This window comes from Quercus robur, chromosome 7 (assembly GCF_932294415.1).
Source record: "Quercus robur chromosome 7, dhQueRobu3.1, whole genome shotgun sequence".
Taxonomy (NCBI): domain Eukaryota; kingdom Viridiplantae; phylum Streptophyta; class Magnoliopsida; order Fagales; family Fagaceae; genus Quercus; species Quercus robur.
Genome location: NC_065540.1, coordinates 43,987,559 through 44,011,952, shown reverse-complemented (window position 1 = coordinate 44,011,952; position 24,394 = coordinate 43,987,559). Strand labels below are relative to the sequence as shown.

The following is a 24,394-nucleotide window of genomic DNA, read 5'->3' as shown; positions in this document are numbered from 1 at the left end:
TGAAATAGATATTTTCTTAGATCACAAAGAATTTCATATCGATATAGAGAAACACCCTAATGCCCTAGTATTTACATTATTGATTTAAATCAGTTTTTATTATTATTCTTATTAACAATGACTAAGCAAAAGTATTTTTCTTTTCACCCAAATTGTTATTTAATTATATTGTCTTTGAATTTACCCTGCTCCTTATGGTTCGACCTCGATACTTTGAGAATTATATTGCTACGATCTCTTGCACTTGGTAGTGAGCAAGCAATTTTGGCGTTGTTGCCAGGGAGCTGCTGCGTGTTCAGAGGCAATTTTTTGGAGCAAAGCATAGCTGGTGGAAACTTTTCTATTGGTAACTTCATTCCATTTTTTTCCCTTATTTTGTTTTTATTTTTCTGTTTGTTTTTAATTTATTTTATTTGATTGGCATTCATTGTTGCATGAGCATTTGGGTTAGAAACAAGAAGGCAGATTAGAAAATTTTGAAACTTACTTTGGTAATCTTTTTGACACACCTTTGCCTTCACCTTCTTCATCAATCATAGATGATGAAACACGTAATAATCATGAGGAGAATAGAAGAAATATGTATGAATTGTTGCATCCCACACAAAATTTTGTTCCTTCATGTATCATGTTTCCACCTAATGCATCACATGTAGAACTGAAACAAGGTTTATTAGCAATACTTCCTGACTTTAGGGGACAAGAAAATGAAAATCCTTATGTCCATGTTAGAGCTTTTGAAGAGGTAATTAGTAGTTTCTATGCACAAAATGTTATTGAGACTGCTAAGTTACGTTTCTTTCCTTTTTCACTTAAGGATAAGGCAAGAAGTTGGCTTTACACCTTGAAACCTAGGTCTATAGGTAGTTGGGGGGAGATGGCCAAAGAGTTTTTTAAGAAAAACTTTCCTCTCCACAAAGTCCAGCAAGTAAAAAGAAGGATAGCTATTTTTGTCCAATGAGAAAATGAGACCTTATACCAAGCTTGGGAAAGGTACAAAGATCTTTTCAATTTCTGCCCAACTCATGGGTATGAAGATTGGAGGTTGGTTAGCTATTTTTATGAAGGGCTTACACCTGGGGACCGACAGTTTGTTCAACTCTCATGCGGAGGGGACTTTTTACAAAAAGAACCCGAAGATGCAATGGATTATCTTGATGAGATAGCTGAAAACTCTAACACATGGACTGGACCTAGCTCTATGGACTCCACTGATAGGACTAGAACTAACGCTACCACTTCTAGTGGAAGTGTTTTCAAGTTGAAGGAAGATGATAATATGAGCGCAAAAATCAGCATGTTAACTAAAGAAATTGAGGCACTCAAAATGAAAGGAAGTAGGAGTGTTAGTGCTACCTTTAGAGAGGACCCAATGGAGGTGTGTAAAATCTGTCATGAGATAAACCATGCTACAAATGAATGTGCATCACTTTCATCATTCTTAAATGTGCCAGAAGAACAAGTACATGCATTTAATTCATATTGGCCAAATAATTCTTCATATTCTAACAATTATAACCCAAATATGCGAAACCATCCGTATTTGAGTTATAAGAGTGACAGTGTGTTGAATCCTCCTGCTTCAAGGAATTTTAATTCACCACATGCATCATCATCATCATCATCTAGACCTTCCTTGGAGGATGCACTTAGTACTTTCATTCAAAGGCAAAGTGAGCAAAATCAAAAGTTTGAATCCATGCTCACTAGGGTAGATGAAGAGGTAAGAGAGACCAAGAGTCATATAACTAGGCTTACAAATTCATTGAGTAGGATAGAGAGAGGGAAGCTTCCTTCCCAAACTCAACCCAATCCCATCAATCAAAATCTAAAAATTGGCTCTAAGGATAAACATGAGGAAGTAAAAGCTGTGACCATTTTAAGGAGTGGTAAAGAGATTGATAAAAGTTCTCCTTTAGTAACTAAGAAATCTAAGGAGACCCCAGTTGAAAAAGAGAAGGATGAAATTGAGTCACATGGATTTGGTGAAATTGTAAAATGCCCAATCCCTCCTCCATTTCCACAAGCCTTAAAATTACCTAAGAAATTGGACACCACATCTGAGATATTAAAGCATTTGCATCAAGTTAAGATAAATTTGCCATTATTGCATGTTATCAAGCAAGTGCCTGCATATGCTAAGGTAATTAAGGACTTATGCACCATCAAGAGAAAGCATCATGTGAAAAAGACCGCATTCCTAACAGAACAGGTAAGTGCAGTTATTCAACATAAGACCACACCAAAGTATAAGGATCCAGGTTGTCCTACGATCTCTTGTATTGGAGATTACATCATGGAGCATGCATTGCTAGATCTTGGGGCAAGTGTTAATTTGATCCCATTTAGTGTATATCAAAAACTTAGACTTGGTGAGTTAAGACCTACTTCAGTAACTTTACAGTTGGCTGATCACTCTGTAAGGGAACCGAGAGGGATTGTTGAGGATGTGTTGGTGAAAATTGAACAATTTTATTATCCTGTTAATTTTATTGTTCTAGATTACCAACCTGTTTTACATCCTAGTGTTCATACCCCTATTATTTTGGGTAGACCTTTTCTTGCCACAGCTAATGCTTTAATTAATTGCAGGAATGGAAGAATGCAACTCACTTTTGGTTCCATGACTTTAGAGTTAAACATATTTCATGTGACTAAACAACCACATGAGGATGATGATTGTGCTTATGTGAACCTCATTGCGGTGGTGGTTCAAGAAGAGTTTAATAAGAATTGTTTTTCTGATCCTTTTGAAACTCTTCTTAATAATTCTGTTGGTTCTTATGATTTAGAATGTGATATTCATGTATCTGAAAATTTTTCTTTGTTGGATTCCTTACAGGTTTTGGAAGAACAACAAATGATGGAAATTAATAAAGGATGGAAGCCTTGCTTTGAGGAGCTACTAGAAAATGAAAAAAAACTCATACATTCAAGTGAAGAGGCACCACAGCTGAAGCTGAAACCGCTGCCTGGTGGTCTTAAATATGCATATTTAAGCTTAGGTAAGTTAAAACCTAGATGGGATGGCCCTTTCATTGTAAGGGAAGTGTTTAGCCATGGAGCTGTAGTAGTTGAGGACCCTAGAGATGGTAGGATTTTGAAAATAAATGGACAAAGGTTAAAACCATTCTTAGGGGGAGTTATACCAAAGGAGGAGACTATGTCACTGAAGATCCCTTCCTATTGGGATGCTACGTGAACTCTGAAAGAGCCTTATGAAGTTGTACCATATTTGTTTTAATTTTCTTTTTGCCTTTTGTTTTTGTTTTTTTTGTTTTTTGTTTTTTTGTTTTGTTATTTTTCTTTTGTGTGCTAACACTTGTAGGTGTGAAAGAAATTTCAAAAAAAAAAAAAAAAAAAAAAATTTAAATGCTTAAGGTAACTTCTTCCCTTTATACTTGAATTTATTTTGGTTTTGATACATTGAGGACAATGCAATATTTTAGTTGGGGGGAGACGTCTACACATTTTGCTGCACCTTGCATGATTTTTTTTTCTTTCTTTTTGGTTGCAACTTTTCAATTTTGAAAAAAAAAAAAAAAAAAAAAAAAAAAACCTTGAATTTGAATGCAGTAGAGTTATAAGCTTTATTTTTATATCATGTGATAGAATGAATAATGCTGAGTTGGTTATACTATTTGCTATATTAAGACTCTTTCATGAAGAGCACAATTGAAAACTTTTGAGCACAATAGCCAGGTTAGCGGAAGGTTGGATGTTGGATATGCATGGATCATGAACAAACTAGATATAAGCTGAAACTCAACCTATATAGAGAGTTTTTGAGCCTTACTTTTCTTTGTGAGAGTATATCTTTATTTGAACTCTTAAATTTCTCTCATATGCTTCAATTTTTGTAAAAGATCTATATATATATATATATATTATTTTTGGTTGACTACTGGAAACATTATGAGGAGATATACCCTAATCTTACTTATTTTTTTCCTTAGGCTTGCTAGTTTATGTGGAATTTTAAGAGATGAGAGCTTAAGGCCATCAATTTTTGTCACCGGCTAAACAAATATTTAGTCTATCTTTACATTAACCATTGTCAACATCATTTGAGCCATGAGAAATACTTCTACAATACCACAAAACATTTTTATTTATGGGCATTCTCATGGGGGTTCAAGTTTTGAGCAATTGATGTGTTTAGATACCACCATTGTCTCTCTTTTCCTCAAAAAAAAAAAAAAAAAAAAAAAAAAAAAGAGAAAAGAAAGAAAAAGAAAGAGAAGACATACATATAAATCATTGGTGTCTTACACATCTTTCATGTATTTCAGAAGGGTTATATGGTTGAGTAAAGGTTGTTTTGATTCAAGTTGGTTGTTACTACTATGAGTTGGGTTTGGCTTGAATTTTCTGCATTTGATTCATATACCTCATATTTCAAAGAGAGCAGTTTGCCTTTACCTAGCCATAAGATTATACTACCACTGAGCTTAAAGTCCTACTTGATCCTAAAGGTGCATGGCTGGTATGTGTTTAGGATAAAACTAGGGATGAGAATGGTATTAACCTCATGTTTCTAGGAATTCAACATCCTTTCCAAGAGATCTTTTTCCGTTGTTTTAGCGGCTATTTTTGTATACACATGTGATATTCTTAAAACTTCTTATTTCCTTTTTGTTCACATGTGATTTGAAGAGAGAAACCATCACTTCTATGTGTGTTCTTTCAGAGTGTTGATGACTTAAGAGAGGTTTTGGAGTAGAGGCTCTGATCTAGATTATTCTTGGTCTATGCATGTTCGGAAAAGCCGGTTTGATTGGATGGGCTATGCACACACACATTCCAAAAGTAGAGCTAGTGAAAGCTCTTTAATATGATGAATAGTATCCCAATTCAAATTTGAAAGTTTATTTGTATGATATAATGATAAAGCAGATTAACATTTGCTACAAGAATTTTCAAGAAACCTTTGACTTTTATGGGTAGAGTCACTGCAAACCCTCAAGAGAGTAAACTCGTCCACTAGGGTGACCTAGGGTTTCAAAGACTTGTTGCACATGGGAAGTGCAATCGTGTAGCCTACGAAAGTGGCTTGTATTTTAGTTTTAATTTTTCACATTTAGTAGACATGGGTGCTTTGTGGATTGCTAGGGACTAGCAAGATTTAAGTTGGGGGGTGTGATAACACCTTAAAATGTATTCTTGTTATATATTTATGTGGGCGTTATCTCCTTATTATTATGCTTAATTTGTATAATTAAGTCATGATTTGCATTAGTCCCTATTATTTATCTTTACATAATTTCTTGAATAAGATACTATTCATTGTGTGTAATTTTCAACTTTCAAGAAATCATGTGAGAAAGATGAGTTTACAGGAATTTGTGAGAGAATGGAGGCCAAACTAGAATTAAAGTGGAGCTAAAGGACCATGCTTAAATTTCTAAGGAGGTGCAGCTGGAGTGCTTGGATCATCTACCATGATTGGAAGCTTCAAATAAGGAAAGAAATCAAAGAGGCAGAATTTAAAAAGGAAAAATCTGATTTGAGTACTGATCAGTATTTTGGATGTATCTCTCTCCTCAAAAATCCAATTGATACAAGACTGGATGGGTTGGAACCGTGACTTAAATATCTACAACTTTCCACTTTTGATTTTTCTGAAATTCTCAATTATTAAAGACCGAAATTAACTCACAATTTACTGCTGTAAACCTGGATGGAAATTAAAATAGTAAATGTTTTATTTTCTTGGGACACTTAGACATTAGGGTTTTGAAGGGAGGCTGTGTAGAATGAATTTTGGCAGAGAAAACCTTGTATTTTTCTTTCTCTAATGGTAGCCTAAACTCTTTACTAGGGCTAGGGGTTATGTTTCTTCTATATGGTATGAATATTCAATGTGATTCTTTTTAGGATTTTATCAACAACATATTTGATTGGTCAATTAGATTTCTTTTGATGTATTATTTCTTCCATGCTTTCAATAAGTTCAATCATGTTTTTCTTATTGTTTAGATGAATTTCTAATAGTTTCAAATAGAAATCAGGTTTTAAAGTGAATGAGTTTTTCTGAAAACTTTTTTAACCGCATTATTAATTGAGGTTATCATGCGTTCTTGAATTGTCTCAGTTCAATTGAATCATAAGTTTTTAATTGTATAAGAACAATCAATTATGAAATAGATATTTTCTTAAATCACAAAAAATTTTATATCGATATAGGGAAACGCCCTAATGCCCTTGTATTTACGTTATTAATTTAAATAAGTTTTTATTATTATTCTTGTTAACAATGACCAAGCAAAAGTATTTTTCTTTTCACCCAAATTGTTATTTAATTATATTATCTTTGAATTTACCCTGCTCCTTGTGGTTTGACCTTGGTACTCCAAGAATTATATTGCTACGATCTCCTGCACTTGGGAGTGAACAAGCAAATCCTCACATAACTTCTTAAGGATGTCGTCTGCAATAAAATTACAACTCATCATTCTACCATCATTTCGCACCTCAATCCGTATACACGTGTGAGGACCCTTGTACACGGTGACCATCCATAGTCTGTGGAGATTGAGCTTCATGACTGCGCAGACATACCACTTGCATGACTCATCCACGCATTTCACACAAAGTTTTGTCGTGGTCGACCTACTAATCATAATATGTTTGTTTTCCTTGAGGGCACACTTTGTTAATACGCGCTGCACCTCCACTTTATTGGCAAAAGTCAAGCTTTTGCGCAAATTCATCCCCTCTCTCCAAGTAGACACAAATGGTGTCTCAATATGTGAAGGATCAACCATATTTTCCCAAGTATTTGCAGAGAATGACAAGGCAGGAGGTGCGTAGGCAGGAATTGTGTCCGTAATGTTTTGGACACTAAGAACGTTGTCTACATCAGGTTCACTTCTGTCCAATGTCTCATCATCATCAATGTCCCTCTCAAAGTCCCTAAAGTCCCCTCGTTCAATCCTATCTTCAATCTCATCTCTATCGACAAAATCTTCACCATCAATGGCAATACTCTCATCAACATAGTCGTCATCATCATCGTCATCGTCATCCTCATCATCATCTTCATCCTCATCATCATCATCATCAGCATGAACATCATCATCATCATCATCGGCACGAACATCACCATGTTCTACATGTGTAAAATACTCATATTGAGCATCTGGAACTGTAACTTGTAAACTTTTTTGTGTTTGTTGGATTTCCTAGATACCAACTTCTGCACGCGGCTCCAACTATATGTACAACTCAATGTTAATTACTTCAGGTATTCTCTCTAACTTGTCAAACATGATTTTCACATGTTTGTCTGTTTCTATCGCTATATACTTGTAATTAATCCGGTGCTTCAGGATTTCATTTGGCATACAATAAGTAATTTGTATGTTATGCACAGCAAGATTCTCACACAACTCTTCCATAACCATCATCTTCAATTCGTCAAGAGTCTTCAACCTACGATCAATTTGGGTATAATAGCTCTTTATACCCGGCCAAGAAATTGTGAACCTGTTAAAGTCAAGTTACTATGTTAGTTAAAAAAAATTTTGAAGTTCCCTGATCTAAAAGAAACTTGAAGCAAGTCTTTAACTTTCTAATAAAAAGAAGCGGCCAAGAAATTTTTTAATTTGGTTTTCATGATACAAACTGAACATTTTTTTCTAAAATTTTGGCTGTAGTACAACTATATTTAACAATTGGACATATACAAATCCATCTGTCCTTCCTATATACAAGAAGCTAATTACAGTAGGATGGTATGAGAGGCAAAGACGTGTAAAGCAAAAGATAATTGCAAACACAATTTTTTGTAACACATACAAAATTGCAAAAGATAATGGGGGACTAAATAATTGCAAAAGATATCATATAATTTTGTAACACATACATAGCCAAAATTTTTTGTAACACATACAACACCCCCCCCCCCCCCCCCAAACAAAAAGAATCAAGACCTTTTTAGTATTTCCAACATATTTCATGCTTAAGACATCAGTATCAACTGAAATCTCAGTCAACCATTTTATAAGATTCCAAGACTGGCTTTAATAACCACATCAGATTGGACCTTTTAGCCTAATGAACACACAGTACACACTCATTAGAAATTAAATCTGCTTCAAGATTGTGACTGTTCTCAACAAAAGCCCCTTTGAAAAAGAATCAGAGAACCTCTGCTATTCTGTACAGAGCACTTTGGAAATGATTCCATAATATTTTTTTCACATATACACATCTATATTAACTTGTACTAGAAGTAGATAGCTTATTTTCTAACCTTTTATAAAAAAGAAGTAGAGAGCTTATTATTGAACAAAAGGAAGATACCAAAACCTTGATTACCTTAAAGATTACAATAGACTTTATTTCTATCTACAACCATACATCACCAAAAGAGGCTAGGCTACACCACCTTATTTCTGAGGTTAATTGCAACTTTCTACCCTAAACAATGAGGTCAATTGCAATGTTCATCCTAAACTATAAATTTTTGTAATTTACACTTATTCTGATACTCAAACTCTTTAACCCACACCCATAGACAACTAATACCCAACTACAATAACAATCAAATCAAAAACCCTTACCTGAGATATGAAATTATTGAGAGGGAAGAGCAATGAGAGAGGCAGTGTGGTGAGTGAGAGTGAGAGGCAATGTGGTGTGAGAGTTATGGGTGAGTGAGAGTTAGTGAGGCTGAGTGTATGGGTAAGAGTTAGTGAGGTTGAGAGTTAGTGAGGATGCTTTGTTTTTGGGTGAGAGGCTGTGTCTGTGTTTATAAAATTTTGTAGACAATGTGTTAATGAAATTAATGAAGGAAATACTAAGCCCATCAACTCAAGACTTGTTGGTAGGGAATAATATTCAGATGAAATCAATCTACAGATATATAGACGTTTGAGATTTTTAAGGAGGGCAATGGAAGAAGGGACCTCGTCTATGGCTGTCCAACACAAATTAAACAGCTCCAAACCTTTTACATTTCCTATGTTCTTTGGCAAGTTACAAAATTTTAAGCATCCAAAAAGATCAAGAGACTTAAGCAACTTCAAACTACAAATGGTGTTAGGAAGGCTCACAAGATTCTCGCAATATCTTAGAGTCAATGAAGTAAGGCCAGTCAAATGTTCAATTGATGAAGGCAGCTCTTCTATATCTGCTTTGCTCAAATCAAGTATCTCTATGCCTTTGATTATCCATAGGTTCTCTGGCAAGTTTTTAATTAGTTCCACAATAGCTGTGCGATCCAAAGAAAGCTCCTGTAAGAATTTCGGGTTTGCCACAAATTTTGGAATTGTCTTGACTTTTGAGCAATTAGAAATTTCAAGAGTCACAAGGGGCTCCATTCCAAACTTGCTTGGAAGACGAATTAGTCTTTCACAATCTTGTAAATTAAGATGAATAAGTTTTTTAAGAATTCCAATAGATGGGTCAATCTCACGTAAATTTGTGCACCTTACAAGAACTAATTTCTCAAGATTAGGGACTCTAGTGAAGTTTGGAGTTATAATTAGGTCTGAGGAGTCGGTCAAGTCAATGAACTTCAACTTGTCAAAATTCTGTCAGAAGAAAAACAATTGTTAGAATAATTAGCTTCCTAGTGTCCATTTATTGTAATTTAAAAAAGCAAAGTTTTAGGAGGATACTTACCTTTATTCCTGTCCAAAGTTGTTCAATTTTGCTTTGTTGCAAACAAAGTTTAACAAGCTCAGCTAGCTGGAAACTTGATTGCAAATATTTTGATGGATACAAAATCCAATCAAGAATTCTTAAATCATTAGGAAGGTGTGTGGGGACGTGGAGAATGCCATAAATTCTAAGATATTTAAGATTTTCCATCTTCGAAAAGGCCTCAGGATTCCAACATACAACTTGTTGTTCATTATAAGTACTCACAATATCCATGGCTTTAAGTGCTTCTGTCCCCTAATAATTAAGAAAGAATTGGTGAATTGCAAAATTAATTATTAGCATTACAATTCAAGTTCCAAATTGTTAAACATGAAGGTAGGGAATGAGCTCAAATTCTCTAAATAACCTTACCTTATTTATTTTTAACACTTTGTCAATGTCCTCGTAATCCCACAATCTACTACGCTTCCCAGGATCATCAAGGCACTCTTGACGAACTATGTTCCTACCCATTTCTTCAAGTAAGTCATGCATCCACACTATATCATTATCCATAATTTTCAGAAGAGACTTATTAGCGAGTTCCTTCAATCCAATAATAGGGTAAAGGCCAAGAATATCTAGTATTTCTAATACATAATCTTTCTTCTGATTATTAAAAAAGCATGCAATATGCAAGAATATTTCCTTCTGTGGTTTTTGGAGTCCATTAAAACTTATTTTAAGTACTTCAAGAATTGCTTCGTCTGGAAATTCTTGGAGTCTCTCTAATGCAATTGTCCATTCAACAGTACTTTTTCCAAACAAAAAGGAACCCAAAACCTCAAGAGCTAAAGGAAGGCCAGCAGCATAATTCAAAAATTGGTTAGACAACTCTCTATAATCATCAAGGACATGCTTTTTTTAAAAGCTTTCGAGGAAAAAAGTTGGAGAGCATTTTCATCATTCAATCCTTGAACTTCATATATTTCATCTACCTGATGTGCCTCCAACAAATGCGCATCTCTTGTTGTTATGATAATTCTACTGCCAGAACCAAACCAATCATGCTCCCCAGCTAACATTTTTAACTGTTTCATCTTATCTACGTCATCAAGAACAAGAAGAATCCTTTTATGACATAACCTATTCTTGATCTTAAGAACTCCATCATACTCCTCTTCTATTTTCAAATTCTTTTCCTTCAAAACTTCATCAATAATTTTCTGTTGTAGTGGAACAAGACCATATTTTTCAAACTTTTCCCTAATATCCTCAATAAAACCACGAGCTTCAAATTCTTTAGAAGCCATATGATAAACAACTCTAGCAAGAGTTGTCTTACCCATCCCTCCCATCGCCCAAATCCCTATAAAGCGGACATCTTTTGAACCTAGAGCTAAGCATGACTCCAATTCCACTAGTCGAGAGTATATTCCTACTAGGTCTTTGGTAATATATGAGAATGCATCATATTTCAAGTTGAGTGATATCCATTCTACTATTTCTTGGATATCTAGTGACTCAGGTCTGCAATTAAAAAAGTAGGAAATGCGTTGAGTTTGAACCACCAATAAGTTAGACAAAAAAATACGATTCATATTTAAAGTTTAATTTTGTTGACCGAAACAAAAACATGTACATTGATCCACTTAGGAAAAAATTGAAATAAGTACAATGAAACCTGTATATAGATTTGCTTAAGGTTCCAAATAAAGTTATATATAAAAAGTGGGTCATTTGAATATTTAAATGAAACAAATATGTCAGGATAAATTACCTAGTATCCTTTAGATGCCATCCAGCAAGGTTGCCCACTTGTCTCAAAGCATCTCTCCATTTATCCACCCTTGTTTTTTCCTTCCTTTTCTTCATGTTTAACAAATGCCTGTGCAAAAGTTCCCATTTGTTTTCGTACATCAGATGGATCAACATAATGAAAAGCAGGTAAAATTGCCATTTCAATATCTTTCTTGCAAGAAATGATATTTGCAAGTTCATCTAAGCACCAAGTAGAAGATGCGTAGTCTTTTGAGAGAATAACAATAGCCAATCTTGATTCTTCTATTGCTTTCAACAACTTTAGTGAGAGAGATTTTCCTTTCTCAAGTTTTTCATCATCTTTAAAAGTGTTAATGCCTTTCTCTTTCAAAGCAATAAATAGATGATCCATAAAATTGTTTCGGGTATCCTCGCCTCTAAAGCTAAGAAAAACATCATACTTCCATTGCTCAGTAGAAGAACTTGGAAAAGATGATGAGGCAATTTCCATTCCCATTAAAGCCATTGCAAATGCACTACTACTAAATATTGAATCACTATATATATATATAGATCTGCATACCGAAAAAATAAATAAATAAATAAAAAGAAATCAAATACTACTGAAGAAAAAATGAAAGGGAAATAAACTAGGGAAGAAATCCCTCAATTCATCAGATCGGTCAAGCAACTTTACCTTTTTTTTGGGTTAATTTATGAGAACGCCCAGTTGAACTGGACGTTCACAAAGTTTAGCAAATAAACTCACTCCAGCCAAACGTACATCACCCTGCTACTCGCTGTGACGAAGCCAGTAACGCCATTCATGAACATCGTTGAAGTCTCACCGTCGGTATATTTTCTAAAACTCAATATATAATTAAATCTCTGAACTCGGCTAGGTATGTTTTGTTGATAACACAAATAAAAATGGTGGAGATGGGTTATGTGTCTCTGGTTATCTTTTAGTCAGTCAACTGCGTGCATAAGTAAGGCTCTATTTTGTAGGAACATTTATTAGACTTTCTCATTCAATAATTTCACAGAGAGAGAGAGAGAGAGAGAGAGAGAGAGGGAGAGGACTTGGTGACGCGTAAGAGAGGACTTGGCAGGGAGCTTTCACGTAAGAATTTTCCACGAAACCTCCACTCTAGTGCTCCTGTGTAAATCTTAATAAATAAAAATCGGAAAAATGTTAAAATCAAATATTTGCGTATTAATGGATATAATTGTCAGACTTGCTCATTATAGATAAAAACTAAAAGTTAAATAAAATAAATAAAAAGCTCACGTGAACCTACAAATAATAAGAAAAAATAAGCAGTAAATTACATTATAATCAAGACCCAAACACGTATATCCAATATTTGAAACCTTAAGTTATTGGTGATACATTATTTTATAATCATCAATAAAGTTATGAACAAACAAAAATTCACAACGTTGTCATTTTTTTTTTGAGCAAAAGGAAGTATATTGCCAAATTAATCTAACACCTCACACATGGACCATTAAGGAAAAATTTGGCTTTTGTCCCTTTCAAAAAAAATAATCTAGCATTTTGTCCTCTTTCCCAAATTAATTAGGGAAATGCCCTTTTGTTGAAACTCAATTTTCTTAAAATCGAGTTAAGCCCTATAGTGACATTTCTAAGGATTCTATAGTGACGTTTTAAGGACCTATAGTGGCGTTTTGTAATCTGATTTCCATGAAGTCGAGTTATAGGTAAAAAAAAGAAAAAAAAAATTGCATGTAGCTCGACTTCATGGAGATCGGATTACAAAACACCACTATAGGTCCTTAAAACGTCAATATAGGCTTCTTAAAACGCCACTATAGGGCTCTAGAATTTTTTTTTTTTTTTTTTATAACTCGATTTTGAGAAAATCGAGTTTCAAAAGAGGGACATTTCCCTAATTAGTTTGGGAAAGGGGACAAAATGCTAGATTTGTTTTTGAAAGGGGTATTTGCCCATTTTCTCCGGACCATTAAAACAAAATTAAGTTACAGATTGTAATAGATTCATGTGTGAAGTCACTAAAGTTGTAGTCTACAGCAACAACAAAGCTTTAGTCCCAAAAGTTGGAGTCGGCAATAAATCCTTAATAGAATAAATTTACATCACTCATAGAATAGAATAGATGATTCTTGATATTGGGCAATGGATCCTTATAGTAGATTTAACATCACTCATCTAAATAAATAATTGATGTATATTGTTTTTATTACCTTCTCCATTCTATTTATATCGTTGACCTATATGCTTTTTAGGTAGTTGGTGGTTGGTGGCTGTGGTTGGTGTTTTAACGTAAGTAAGAAATTTCCAAGAAACCTCCACTCCAGTGTTCCCATGTGAATCATAATATCGTGCTTTTGCTGAATTTATAGAAATACATAGCTTTAATAAACGACTAGTCACATACCCGCATGATGCATGAAATTTTTTGATATAATTATTTTTTATTAGATAATTATTAATTAAATTAATATATTAGAATTTTATATTTTTTAAAAGTTAGTATGTGTTATTTGAAATTTTTTGTAGTGTAACATAATATATTTTGTAGTCGGGTATTATATATTGTGAGATATGTATGAAAACACAATGCAATAAAAAAAGTTTTCTTTTCTTTTATAGTGTGAGAATTATTAGACCAAATTATAATTATGTATACTTTGTTAATTACTATACAGATATATGTGAATCAACTCTTATAGGTATTTTTTTTTCCCAAAAAGTAGATCGACATCTCTTTCTTCATAATCGATAAATCATATAACATAGTGCATTCCGGTTAGCTCAACTAGTAAAGTCTCTGATGATTGAATAAGATATCTGGGGTTCAATCCCCTCCTACATTAAAAAATGATTGGTGTCTTGGTCTGATGATAAAAAGCTATCATCAGGAGTGGATGCCATAAGCTGAAACTCTCTAAAAAAAAATTATATATCATAAAGTGGAAATATAAAATAAAATGTAAAAGGCAATTTTTTTTCATAATATGAACATATTAATAAATCCCGCAATATATAATTACTTATATCATATGGTAATATAAGACCAACCTATCCATCATGACATTGCAGTATCATCTAAATATAAGTATATAAAAATCACATTTTGCTGATCTTGTCTCATAAACCAAAAGTACCCTCTATATAGCTAATAAGATCTTTAGAGAGCAACATAAGACAGAGAATTCTTAATTTGAACAGTCAATTTTATACATATCTTTAGAGATCTTTAAAAATATTTTTGCACACCCTGATCAGATCAGTCTAGCCCAAAACCAAACAAAAACACACATCAGCCATCCCGAAAATTTTAGTTATAAGTTAGTGATTCAAGAAAAAAAAGAAGTAAAGTTAGTGATGTTCATGCTTTTTATTGGTTAAGTAAATGCTTAGTGTATTATTTATACATGAATGAGTGTGTTAATACAGTGCCAGTGAATTGAGATTTGTCAGTTAGTTCAAAATATTCTTATAAAAACAATGACAAATACATAATGACAAATGCATAAAAATAAAAATGTTATACAAATTTAACAAAATAAAATTGTCACACCTGCCCATATTGAAAATAATAGATAATAACAACTGATAATGAACTATCATTTAACAATTTCAAAATATGAAAACTTGTAGAAGAAAATTGTAAAATTTCATGTATTTTTATGTTTTTTTTTTCTTATCAATAATTCGATATATTTAAGTTCTTTTTTATTAAATTTTATTTTATTTAATTTTCTTAATGACCCCTCTGAAATAAATTCTTGAAGCCACCATTGAGTAAAATTTAAAATTTTGAGATTATATGTAGTAAAATTTAAAATTTTGATATTATATATAGTAAAATTTATAGTATACGAAGGGATCAGTACATCACTCATCAAAGTAAATAATATATTTGACAGATATGGTGTTTAGGCAGTTGGGGGAAGCGAATTTTGACTAAGGAAAACAACTATTCTTCTTCTTTATTTGCTTGTATGATCTTTCCATTATTATTAAAAAAATTTCCTAGGATAATCGCTTGAAAGATTTCTTCGTGGAATACATCTTTTCAAATAACTTAAAAACTACCAAAATGGCCGCTAGTAATAAAATTCGTGAAAATAAGACTAAAATGGCAAAAGATTTGATTAAATTAATAATAATAAGTAACCGAAGGACATAAGCGGGTGGCTCAAGACCAAGAAATTGGTCATACAAAGGCCGCGGGTCAACAAGCTCGTCAAAGTCTTTGATCCCTCGAGAAAAGTCTAATTTTGGACAAATCGAGGTTGCAAGAAGGTAAATCAGAAGCAATTACATGAAAATATAATGATGATGACAGGTCCAGAACAGGAAAAACAAGCACCAAGTGAGGGAATCTCCCATTTGCGCAGCAACCTGGGAACCTTGCCCAAACCTCGTCAAGAGCAGTTTCCCAACTAGTCCCAGAAATAAAGAAGTACCTCAACTTCCAATCATAAAAATAAGAGGGGAGATTGTTGACAAACCTAAATTTCCTATCCCACAGCAAAAGCTCATAGTACCCATATTGAGTGGATGGCTTAAGGTAGTAAAGGTACAAGAACTCGTTCACTCTTATCATATCTCCCTTATGGACGAACATCCGTATCGACATACAACTAATTATTATCCGCCAAGTGTTCGAGACAAGCTGGCCTGGGGTTATCTTTGGATGACTAAGTAGTTCCATAATAAAGGGATGGATGGGAAAACGAAGACCACATAAAAAAGAGGCTTCATAGAAACACATTTCACTGTGAGCAAAAGCATAGGCCTTTTCATTTGGATGAGGAAGACAGACTATGGTCCCCTCAAGGAACTGGAACCTTTTTCTAAATCTCCTAATGTGTTTCTCTTTTAAGTCACACACCTCTCCAAAGGCAAATGGAAGGGCTTTTGCTCGAAAGATGATGAAGGCTTGGATGCAGCTGTGTCTATCTCCATGCCCATGGGCTTGCCACTAGACAATAAGCCTATATTTAGTTAACTCAACTTGACCTCAGTGTCCCTCACCCTCTCTTTGGCCATTTCTCTTGCTAGATGGTACTGAATTAGAGATTGACAAATCAAGGGATAGAGTTCGAATAACACAGGCCTAAAAGCACAACTACGTGACACAAACAAACCAACTTGAGGGCGTTGACCACTCAAGATAAACGCCTAATCTAGCAAAGAAAAAAGAGACGGAAGGGGAGTTTTGCCTAACAAAGGTGTAATCAACCATGAAAAAGCAAAGAAAATTAAATCTTACTATAGAATTGTAGGACGACTCAAGCTTGGAGAAAACGTAGGAGAAATAAAAATAAAAATAAAAATAAAAATAAAAAAAAGGAAAAGAAGGAAACATAAGGTTTTTTTTATTTATTTTAAAAGAACGAAAATTAAGGCATGGAAAAATCTAGAAAGCATGCTCGCACAACCAGCTAGTAAGACAATGATATGTGTCCACGATCTAATGGCCAAGTCACATCACATTAAATACAACAGATAAGGAATCTCAAAAGACATCAACGAGCAATAAAGGACCCTTCATATTCCTCTAGTCGTCATATATGATGACAAAGGAATAAAGGGGGCAACTACTGAGTGAGGAATATAATGTCGTCCAGAGTACTAGACGACCTTATAGCATTTAAAGGCCAGTCATAAACTCGCTCATAACCAACAGACCACAACGGTCAAATGGCCGAAACAAATGGCAATAAATAGCATAAATTGCCTCGAAGGTGTTTTTCTAACAGCAAATAAGCCTCCAATGGCTACATAAAGCCAAGCTATATAACGTCATAGAAGAAAGACAAGAGAGGTATGTTTACACACAATCACTTAATACTTTTGAGTGTTCAGATATATCATACAGCTCTCTAACTTAATCATCGGAGGGTCCCTGGCAGGCACCACCCAAGTGTTGTTATCTTTTGCGTTGTTCTCTCTCTTTTGTAGGGAAACTTTTCTTGTCTATCGATTATACAAGTTTAGCGACTAACGACTATTTTTTGTTTCATCAATTGGTATGGTTTTTTTTATTGAAATATTGGTATCCAATTGTTATGCCACCAACTTGACACCAACGTTTGATTTGATCATGTCAAAGAGAAGGAATTCATCGGTCAAGAAAATGTTTTCTTTATTCTGATATTCTAATACAGGGTTAGCTTTAGGCCTAAGGCCACTTAAGCCGAAATTTCTTTATGACTCTTACTCTTCATCTCACATACATACATAGGCAACAATTCACATTTCTTCATAGTGAAATTAGATTCAATGGTCTGCCAAAACTGGTTTGATCATGTCAAAGAAAAGAAATTTATTGGTCAAGAAAATGTTTCCTTAATTATGATATAAGTCCGTTTGGGAACATCTTATTTAGCTGAAATTGAAAACTTTTTGCTGATAGTATTGTAGATAAAGTTAAAAGCTAGCTGAAATAGTACATTGAGACTCATGAATAGTACCAAAAAGTACAACAGGTCCTATGAATAATAGCAAAAATAAGCTAAATAGTAATAAAAACTATCTTTTTCAGCCAATGACAAACGTAACCCAAAAAACACAGGACCAACTTTAAGTCTAGGCCTAAGGCATTTTATACTAAGCCTAAAGCTCTCTTTCAAAAAAAGGCCTCAAAGAGTAAAGACTATAACCCCTAAACAAGAATCCTTTGCTCTTTTTTGCCATTTACTCTGCAAGGCATGCTAGATGTGTCTCAAACATAAGTAGTCTGGATGGAAGAAGTTCTACTAAAGCTATATAGCCTATATATCAAGATTGACTTGACCTCATTATCTTTAATAAAAGCTTTGGATTTCAATTTTTTTTAAAGGCTTAAAATTAGGAGATAATTATTTTAATTGAAAAAAAATAAAAACAATTACAAATAGTATAGGTGAGTTATTTTTAGAAGGTCCTAAAATTGTGGACCAATATAAACTCAATTTAATTGAATCCCTAAATTTCTTGACCGCCATAAAATTATTGCGAGTGTACTGTATCATGATTGATGATCAATTTCCCCTAACAGACTTTCACTTTTGTTTACCAATCTCTCACCCAAGAGATTGTTTACATTAGCCACACAATTTTATAGGATCCCACACCAATGGATTTTTCTTTCTCCAACATCAAAATCAAAATTGAGAATTAAATTTCAATTTTCCTTGACCATGCACGACCTTAATCAAGGTAAAGTGGATCTCATTTTAATATATATATATATATATATATATATATATATTCTTGAGCCATAATATTTTTTTAATCTCTATATGAAATTAGTTTGGTTTGATTAATACTAATCAAACAAATTAATTTCATTACTTGTTATAGAAGAAAGAACTATCTCAAGCTATTCATTGCAATACACAATTCCAAAATGAGCAAAACCAAAGACAGCTTCACCGGCGCGATACCATCGAAAGTGATGGCAAATAATTGGAATAGACTGATTGCTAATGTGGTAGAAAATGATTTAGATGAGGACAAGTTGTTGTTGCCACATGTAATTGTGACGAGGGGCTCTAGAATGTTGCCAAAGACTACATTTTCATTATTGAAAGGGTTTGGAGTTTGGTAGGTCTCTCAATTCTCAAAAGGAAAAATCTACACCATGTTAAAAATGTGAGGAAAATGGGCATTTGTCCCTAATTTACAAATTATATATATATAGCAAAATGCATATTGTGGGGGCCGGCCCAAAAATGATGGGCTATTCCAAACTCAGGCCCGTCCGAGGAGCGTCCTGTCCGAAGAGGAGTCTCATATGAAGCATTACTCAATCCCAGTAGCTCCAGGGAAACCCGTCCGAGAAGTAACTCCTCCTCGGACATCACGAAGCCCAGACGAGGAACTTTCTCCAGCCATTTCAGCTCACCTTCCCAACATATAAAATGAATTAAATCCAAAATATCTCACGGAAGGCTACCACCACATTAATTGCGCCCCAACCACCCTCTTGGCCGCATTAATGAGGAAAAGACTCCTGAACAGTACCGCCTTGGCCTCTGCAACTCACAAAGGGACTGATGAGGGCGTCTGATGGGACAGGTGCTCAAGTGGATGCCTAGATGGTCAACAGGTGTAAGGTTGAGATGAAAAGAAGAGAACTATATAATGTAGTGGAGTCCCTCAAAGAATGGGACGGAGGAATTGTAAGAGGAACTAAAGAAATAAAATCAGACTTGAGGAATCCATCTTTGCGTTCTTATTTCTCTTTGCAAACAGTACATTACATGCATCAGACCTAATAGTTTCACTGAGGCCAAGTTCTTTAACCCATCCTCTACAAATATTTATTGTGGGTTGTGCTTTGGGCCGAGGCCTGATCAACAGAAGTTGGGCCAGGAAAATTGTGCGACTACAATTGGCGCCGTCTGTGGGAAGAACTAGGGCATCAGCTAGTGCAACGGTCAAGCATGTCAGAACTAGACCCGCACCAGGAGGATCCTCACCAAGCTAACTCCTAACGGACACGACCTGCCGAGTCCCAGAGGCAAAATAACCCAACTGGCCCAGGTGGAAGGGGGAATCGTGAAGGGAGTGTGCATACCACCCGGACGAGCCAGAGTCACACTCAGACAGGAAGTCACGTGTCTCAAAGGTGAAATAGTCACCAGGCCATGCAGCGAGAGATAGATGACTTAAAAAGGAAGTTACGACGTGCGCAGCGAAGACGATCTCCCTCTGGCTCGGGCGAATCTTCTAACGCGGAAGACGTGAGTTATAGACGAAGGTCTAGGACCCCCCCAAGCGAAACCTTTTCTTATGAAAAGGAGCCACGCCCCGTACGGAAGTACGAGAGCCCGTCCAGCAAAGGTTCTGGGAGCTACGCCATGAAGAGGGCGCTGGATCAGGTCTCAAGGTCACCCTTCACGAATAGAATCGAAGGGGCTAAGCTGCCGAGACGCTTCAACCAACCGGTGTTCGCCATCTATTACGGCAAAACGGACCCGGTGGAGCACGTGAGCCAGTTTAACCAGAAAATGGCGATTTATTCGCAAAACGAGGCCCTGATGTGCAAAATCTTCCCATCCAGCTTGGGATCGATGGCGATGAGGTGGTTCAACAGCTTGAAGACAAACTCCGTAGGCTCCTACAAGCAGCTCACTCAAGCTTTTTGCTCCCGTTTCATTACAAACACCAGAGTCCCTCGACCTCTCAGTTCGCTACTGTCCTTGTCCATGCACGAAGGAGAAACCCTGAAAGCGTACTCGGATAGATATTGGGAGGTGTATAACGATTTGGATGACAACCATGATAATGTTGCTATCAGCACGTTCAAAAGCGGTCTCCCCACAGGGCACGGCTTAAGGAAATCCCTCACCGGAAAACCAGTTGCTAACGTCCAACAGCTAATGGATAGGATCGACAAGTACAAAAGAGTGGAGGAAGATCAGCTGCAAGGGAAGGGAAAGGAGAAGGTTACCCCCCCTAAAGCCAATGATTTCAGGACGGAACGTCACAATCCTGGTCAGCCGAGGAGAGATTTTCCGCGACAGGTTGGGCAGAGCAGCCCGCAGGCAGTGAATGCCGTATTCAGAGAGCCAGTACAACAGGTACTGGAGAAAGTAAGGGATGAACCCTATTTCAGGTGGCCGGGGAAGATGGCCGGAGACCCTGCCAAACGTAACCAGAACCTGTATTGCCACTATCATCAGGACCACGGGCATACTACTGAGGACTGCAGGAATCTGTGGAATCACCTAGATCAATTGGTCCGAGAAGGAAAGCTACGTCACCTGCTGCACCCATCGAGCGGCCATCCCGGCCAAGCAACACAAGAACCTCGAAGGGACGTGTCTTTAAGACCCCCCACCGGGACGATACATGTCATCCTCGCTGCACCGGGAAGAACTGGGCCGCCCTTCCCCAGGGTATTAGCCGTGGATCATCTCCCCTACAAGGGCAGGCAAAGGGAGCCCAAAAGGTTAAAAAAGGGAAGCTCTTTGATACTGGGATTCTCGGATGAGGATAAAGAAGGAACAATTCAACCTCACGATGATGCCTTGGTGGTCACCTTGCGGATTGGGGGTTTTGATGTTAAAAGGGTGTTAGTAGATTCGGGAAGTGCGGTGGAGATAATATACCCCGACCTATACAAGGGGCTGAACTTGACGCCGGAAGATTTAACAGCATATGACTCCCCCCTTCTCAGCTTTGAGGGGAAGCTTGTCACGCCAAAGGGGCAAATCCGACTGCCCGTACAGACTGGGGCGGAAGTAGTGGAGGTGAATTTTATCGTGGTTGACGCTTATTCACCTTACACTGCGATAGTTGCAAGGCCATGGATCCACAGCCTAGAGGCCGTGACCTCCACACTTCACCAGAAAGTAAAATACCCATCCAAAGGACGAGTGGAAGAAATCCGAGGAGATCAGGCCTTGGCCAGGAAATGTGTGGTGGCCGCCGTTTTACATCGACCCTTGGTCGAGTCCTCGGACCCAAAGAGCTTATAGCAACCAGCCTCCTCGACAAAGCATAACGAGGGGCTGGCCGAGGAGATAAGGTGTGAAGGTTTAGATAAGATTGCTGTCAACGATGACCCAGAGAAATTCTTTCAGGTCGGCTCTGAATTGCCCTCTCAAGAAAAGGAGGAACTGGTCAGATTTCTCAGAGAAAACGTCGATGTATTCGCTTGGGATGCCTACGATGCCCCGGGAGTCGATCCTAGCCTTATTTGTCACCACTTGAACGTCAACCCCTCTTCCACTCCGAGGAAGTAGCCACCCCGACGCCCTTCAAAGGAACACGCTAGTGCCGTAAGAGACGAGGTGGCAAAATTAAAAAGAGCAGGGGCTATCAAAGAGGTCTTTTATCCCGAATGGTTGGCAAACACAGTGGTGGTAAGGAAGAAGACGGGGAAGTGGAGGGTCTGCGTAGACTTCACGGACCTGAACAAGGCGTGCCCTAAGGACCCATTCCCCCTACCCAAAATCGACCGATTGGTGGATGCAACCGTGGGGCACCCTCGAATGAGCTTCCTGGACGCCTTCCAGGGCTATCATCAGATACCCCTTGCGCTAGAGGACCAAGAGAAAACGGCTTTCATGACGCCCATCGGAAATTATCATTATAAGGTGATGCCGTTCGGGCTAAAGAACGCGGGTTCAACATACCAAAGGATGATGACTCGGATGTTCGAGCCACAACTGGGAAAAATCATTGAGGTGTATATAGACGATATGGTTGTGAAGAGCAAAAGGGTGTCCGAGCACGTGAAAGACCTTGGAACAATCTTCGCTATCTTGAGGGAGCACCGGTTACGGCTGAATGCCTCCAAATGCTCGTTCGGGGTCGGGTCTGGGAAATTCCTAGGGTACATGGTCACCCACAGGGGAATAGAAGTAAGTCCTGACCAAATCAAAGCCATTAACAGCCTACAGACTCCTCGGAACCCGAAGTAAGTGCAGAAGCTCACTGGCATGATTGCGGCATTAAACCGATTCATATCGCGATCGGCGGATCGATGCCGGCCTTTTTACCTCCTGATAAACAAGTGGAAAGAGTTCAAATGGTCGGAGGATTGCGTTCAAGCTTTCCAGCAGCTTAAGGACTACCTGTCCCGACCACCCATCATGTCCAGTCTTGAGGCAGACGAGGTGCTGTTTGCCTACATCGCCGTAACTCCCCACGCCGTAAGCCTGGTACTAATACGGGATGATAATGGGGTGCAGCGACCGGTGTACTATGTGAGCAAATCACTACACGAGGCTGAGGTGCGATACCTACCTATAGAAAAGGCCATTCTGGCGATAGTGCATGCAACCCGGAAGCTTCCCCATTACTTTCAGGCGCATACGGTCATCGTTCTGACTCAGCTTCCCCTTCGAGCCGTGCTTCGAAGCGCTGACTACACAGGAAGGATCGCCATGTGGAGTGCTCTTTTGGGGGCCTTTGATATTAAATATATGCCCAGACCCTCCGTCAAAGGACAGGTCCTCGCAGACTTGGTAGCGGAGTTTGCTGAGCCCTCTATAGAAACGATGACCGAGAAGAAAGACCTGGGTGGAAAACTGGTTGGCGCAGTTTTAGCCGGGGAGACCATGCATTGGAAGATCTACGTGGATGGCGCGGCCAACCAGAGAGGATCAGGAGTTGGGATAGTTTTAATATCGCCGGACGGCGCTGTCATTGAAAAATCATTGAGACTCGGATTCTCGGCTACGAACAATGAAGCCGAATACGAAGCCTTACTTCAAGGGATGGCCATGGTTCAAAGATTGGGTGGAAGAGTAATAGAAGCATTCTCGGACTCCAGATTAGTGGTCGGACAAGTGATGGGAGAGCTAGAAGCTCGAGATACTAGGATGCAAGAGTATCTAGGACAAGTCAAACGACTACAGACGAGTTTTGAATCCTTCCATCTGACGCACATTTCCAGGAGCGTAAACACTCATGCAGACTCGCTGGCCACTCTTGCCACGTCCTCGGCATGCAGTTTGCCACGAATAATCCTAGTCGAAGATCTAGTCAAGGCCAGTCCCATCAGCGGAAACCCGGCCCAAGTCCATCAGATAAGACAGAGTCCCAGTTGGATGGACCCCATAAGGAATTTCCTCCAAGACGATATCCTCCCGGAAGAAAAACTTGAAGCCGAGAAGATACGTAGAAAAGCTCCTCGTTTCTGGTTATCAGAGAACCGCAAACTCTATCGGCGCTCCTACTCTGGACCGTACTTACTTTGTGTACATCCAGAAGAGTCCGAGTCTCTTCTTGAGGAGCTGCATGAGGGAGTATGTGGGAGTCACACCGGAGGAAGATCGCTGGCGCACAGGGCACTCACTCAAGGATACTGGTGGCCGAACATGCAGAGACAGGCCCAGGAATACGCTAAGAAGTGCGATCAGTGCCAAAGATTTGCTCCGAATATCCACCAACCGGGAGGGGTGCTCAACCCACTCTCCAGTCCATGGCCGTTCGCGCAATGGGGCCTCGATATTGTCGGGCCTTTCCCCAAGGCTGCGGGGAACAAGCGATACATAATAGTAGGAACCGATTACTTCACTAAATGGGTGGAGGCTGAACCTT

The 24,394-nt window shown here is 37.5% G+C and overlaps 2 protein-coding genes across 4 annotated transcripts in view; one reads left to right on the top strand and one right to left on the bottom strand.

The window, feature by feature from the left end:
• The first annotated feature begins 1,144 nt into the window (after window positions 1-1,144).
• On the top strand, window positions 1,145-3,202 carry LOC126691470 (uncharacterized). Its single transcript, XM_050386513.1, has one exon. It carries the CDS (start codon window positions 1,145-1,147, stop codon window positions 3,200-3,202), a length of 2,058 nt encoding a protein of 685 aa, XP_050242470.1.
• Window positions 3,203-9,545: 6,343 nt separating this feature from the next.
• Window positions 9,546-24,394, bottom strand: part of LOC126693566 (disease resistance protein RUN1-like) — a 127,983-nt gene continuing 113,134 nt past the window's right edge. Inside the window, exon 3 of one of the 3 annotated variants that reach the window (XM_050389572.1) lies at window positions 9,546-9,906. In XM_050389572.1, coding sequence (XP_050245529.1) covers window positions 9,589-9,906 — 318 coding nt within the window. In that variant the 3' untranslated portion in view covers window positions 9,546-9,588. Of the gene's footprint in view, window positions 10,024-10,191; window positions 11,122-24,394 lie in introns of those variants that run through there. The other 2 variants (XM_050389573.1, XM_050389574.1) reach the window with 2 other exon arrangements.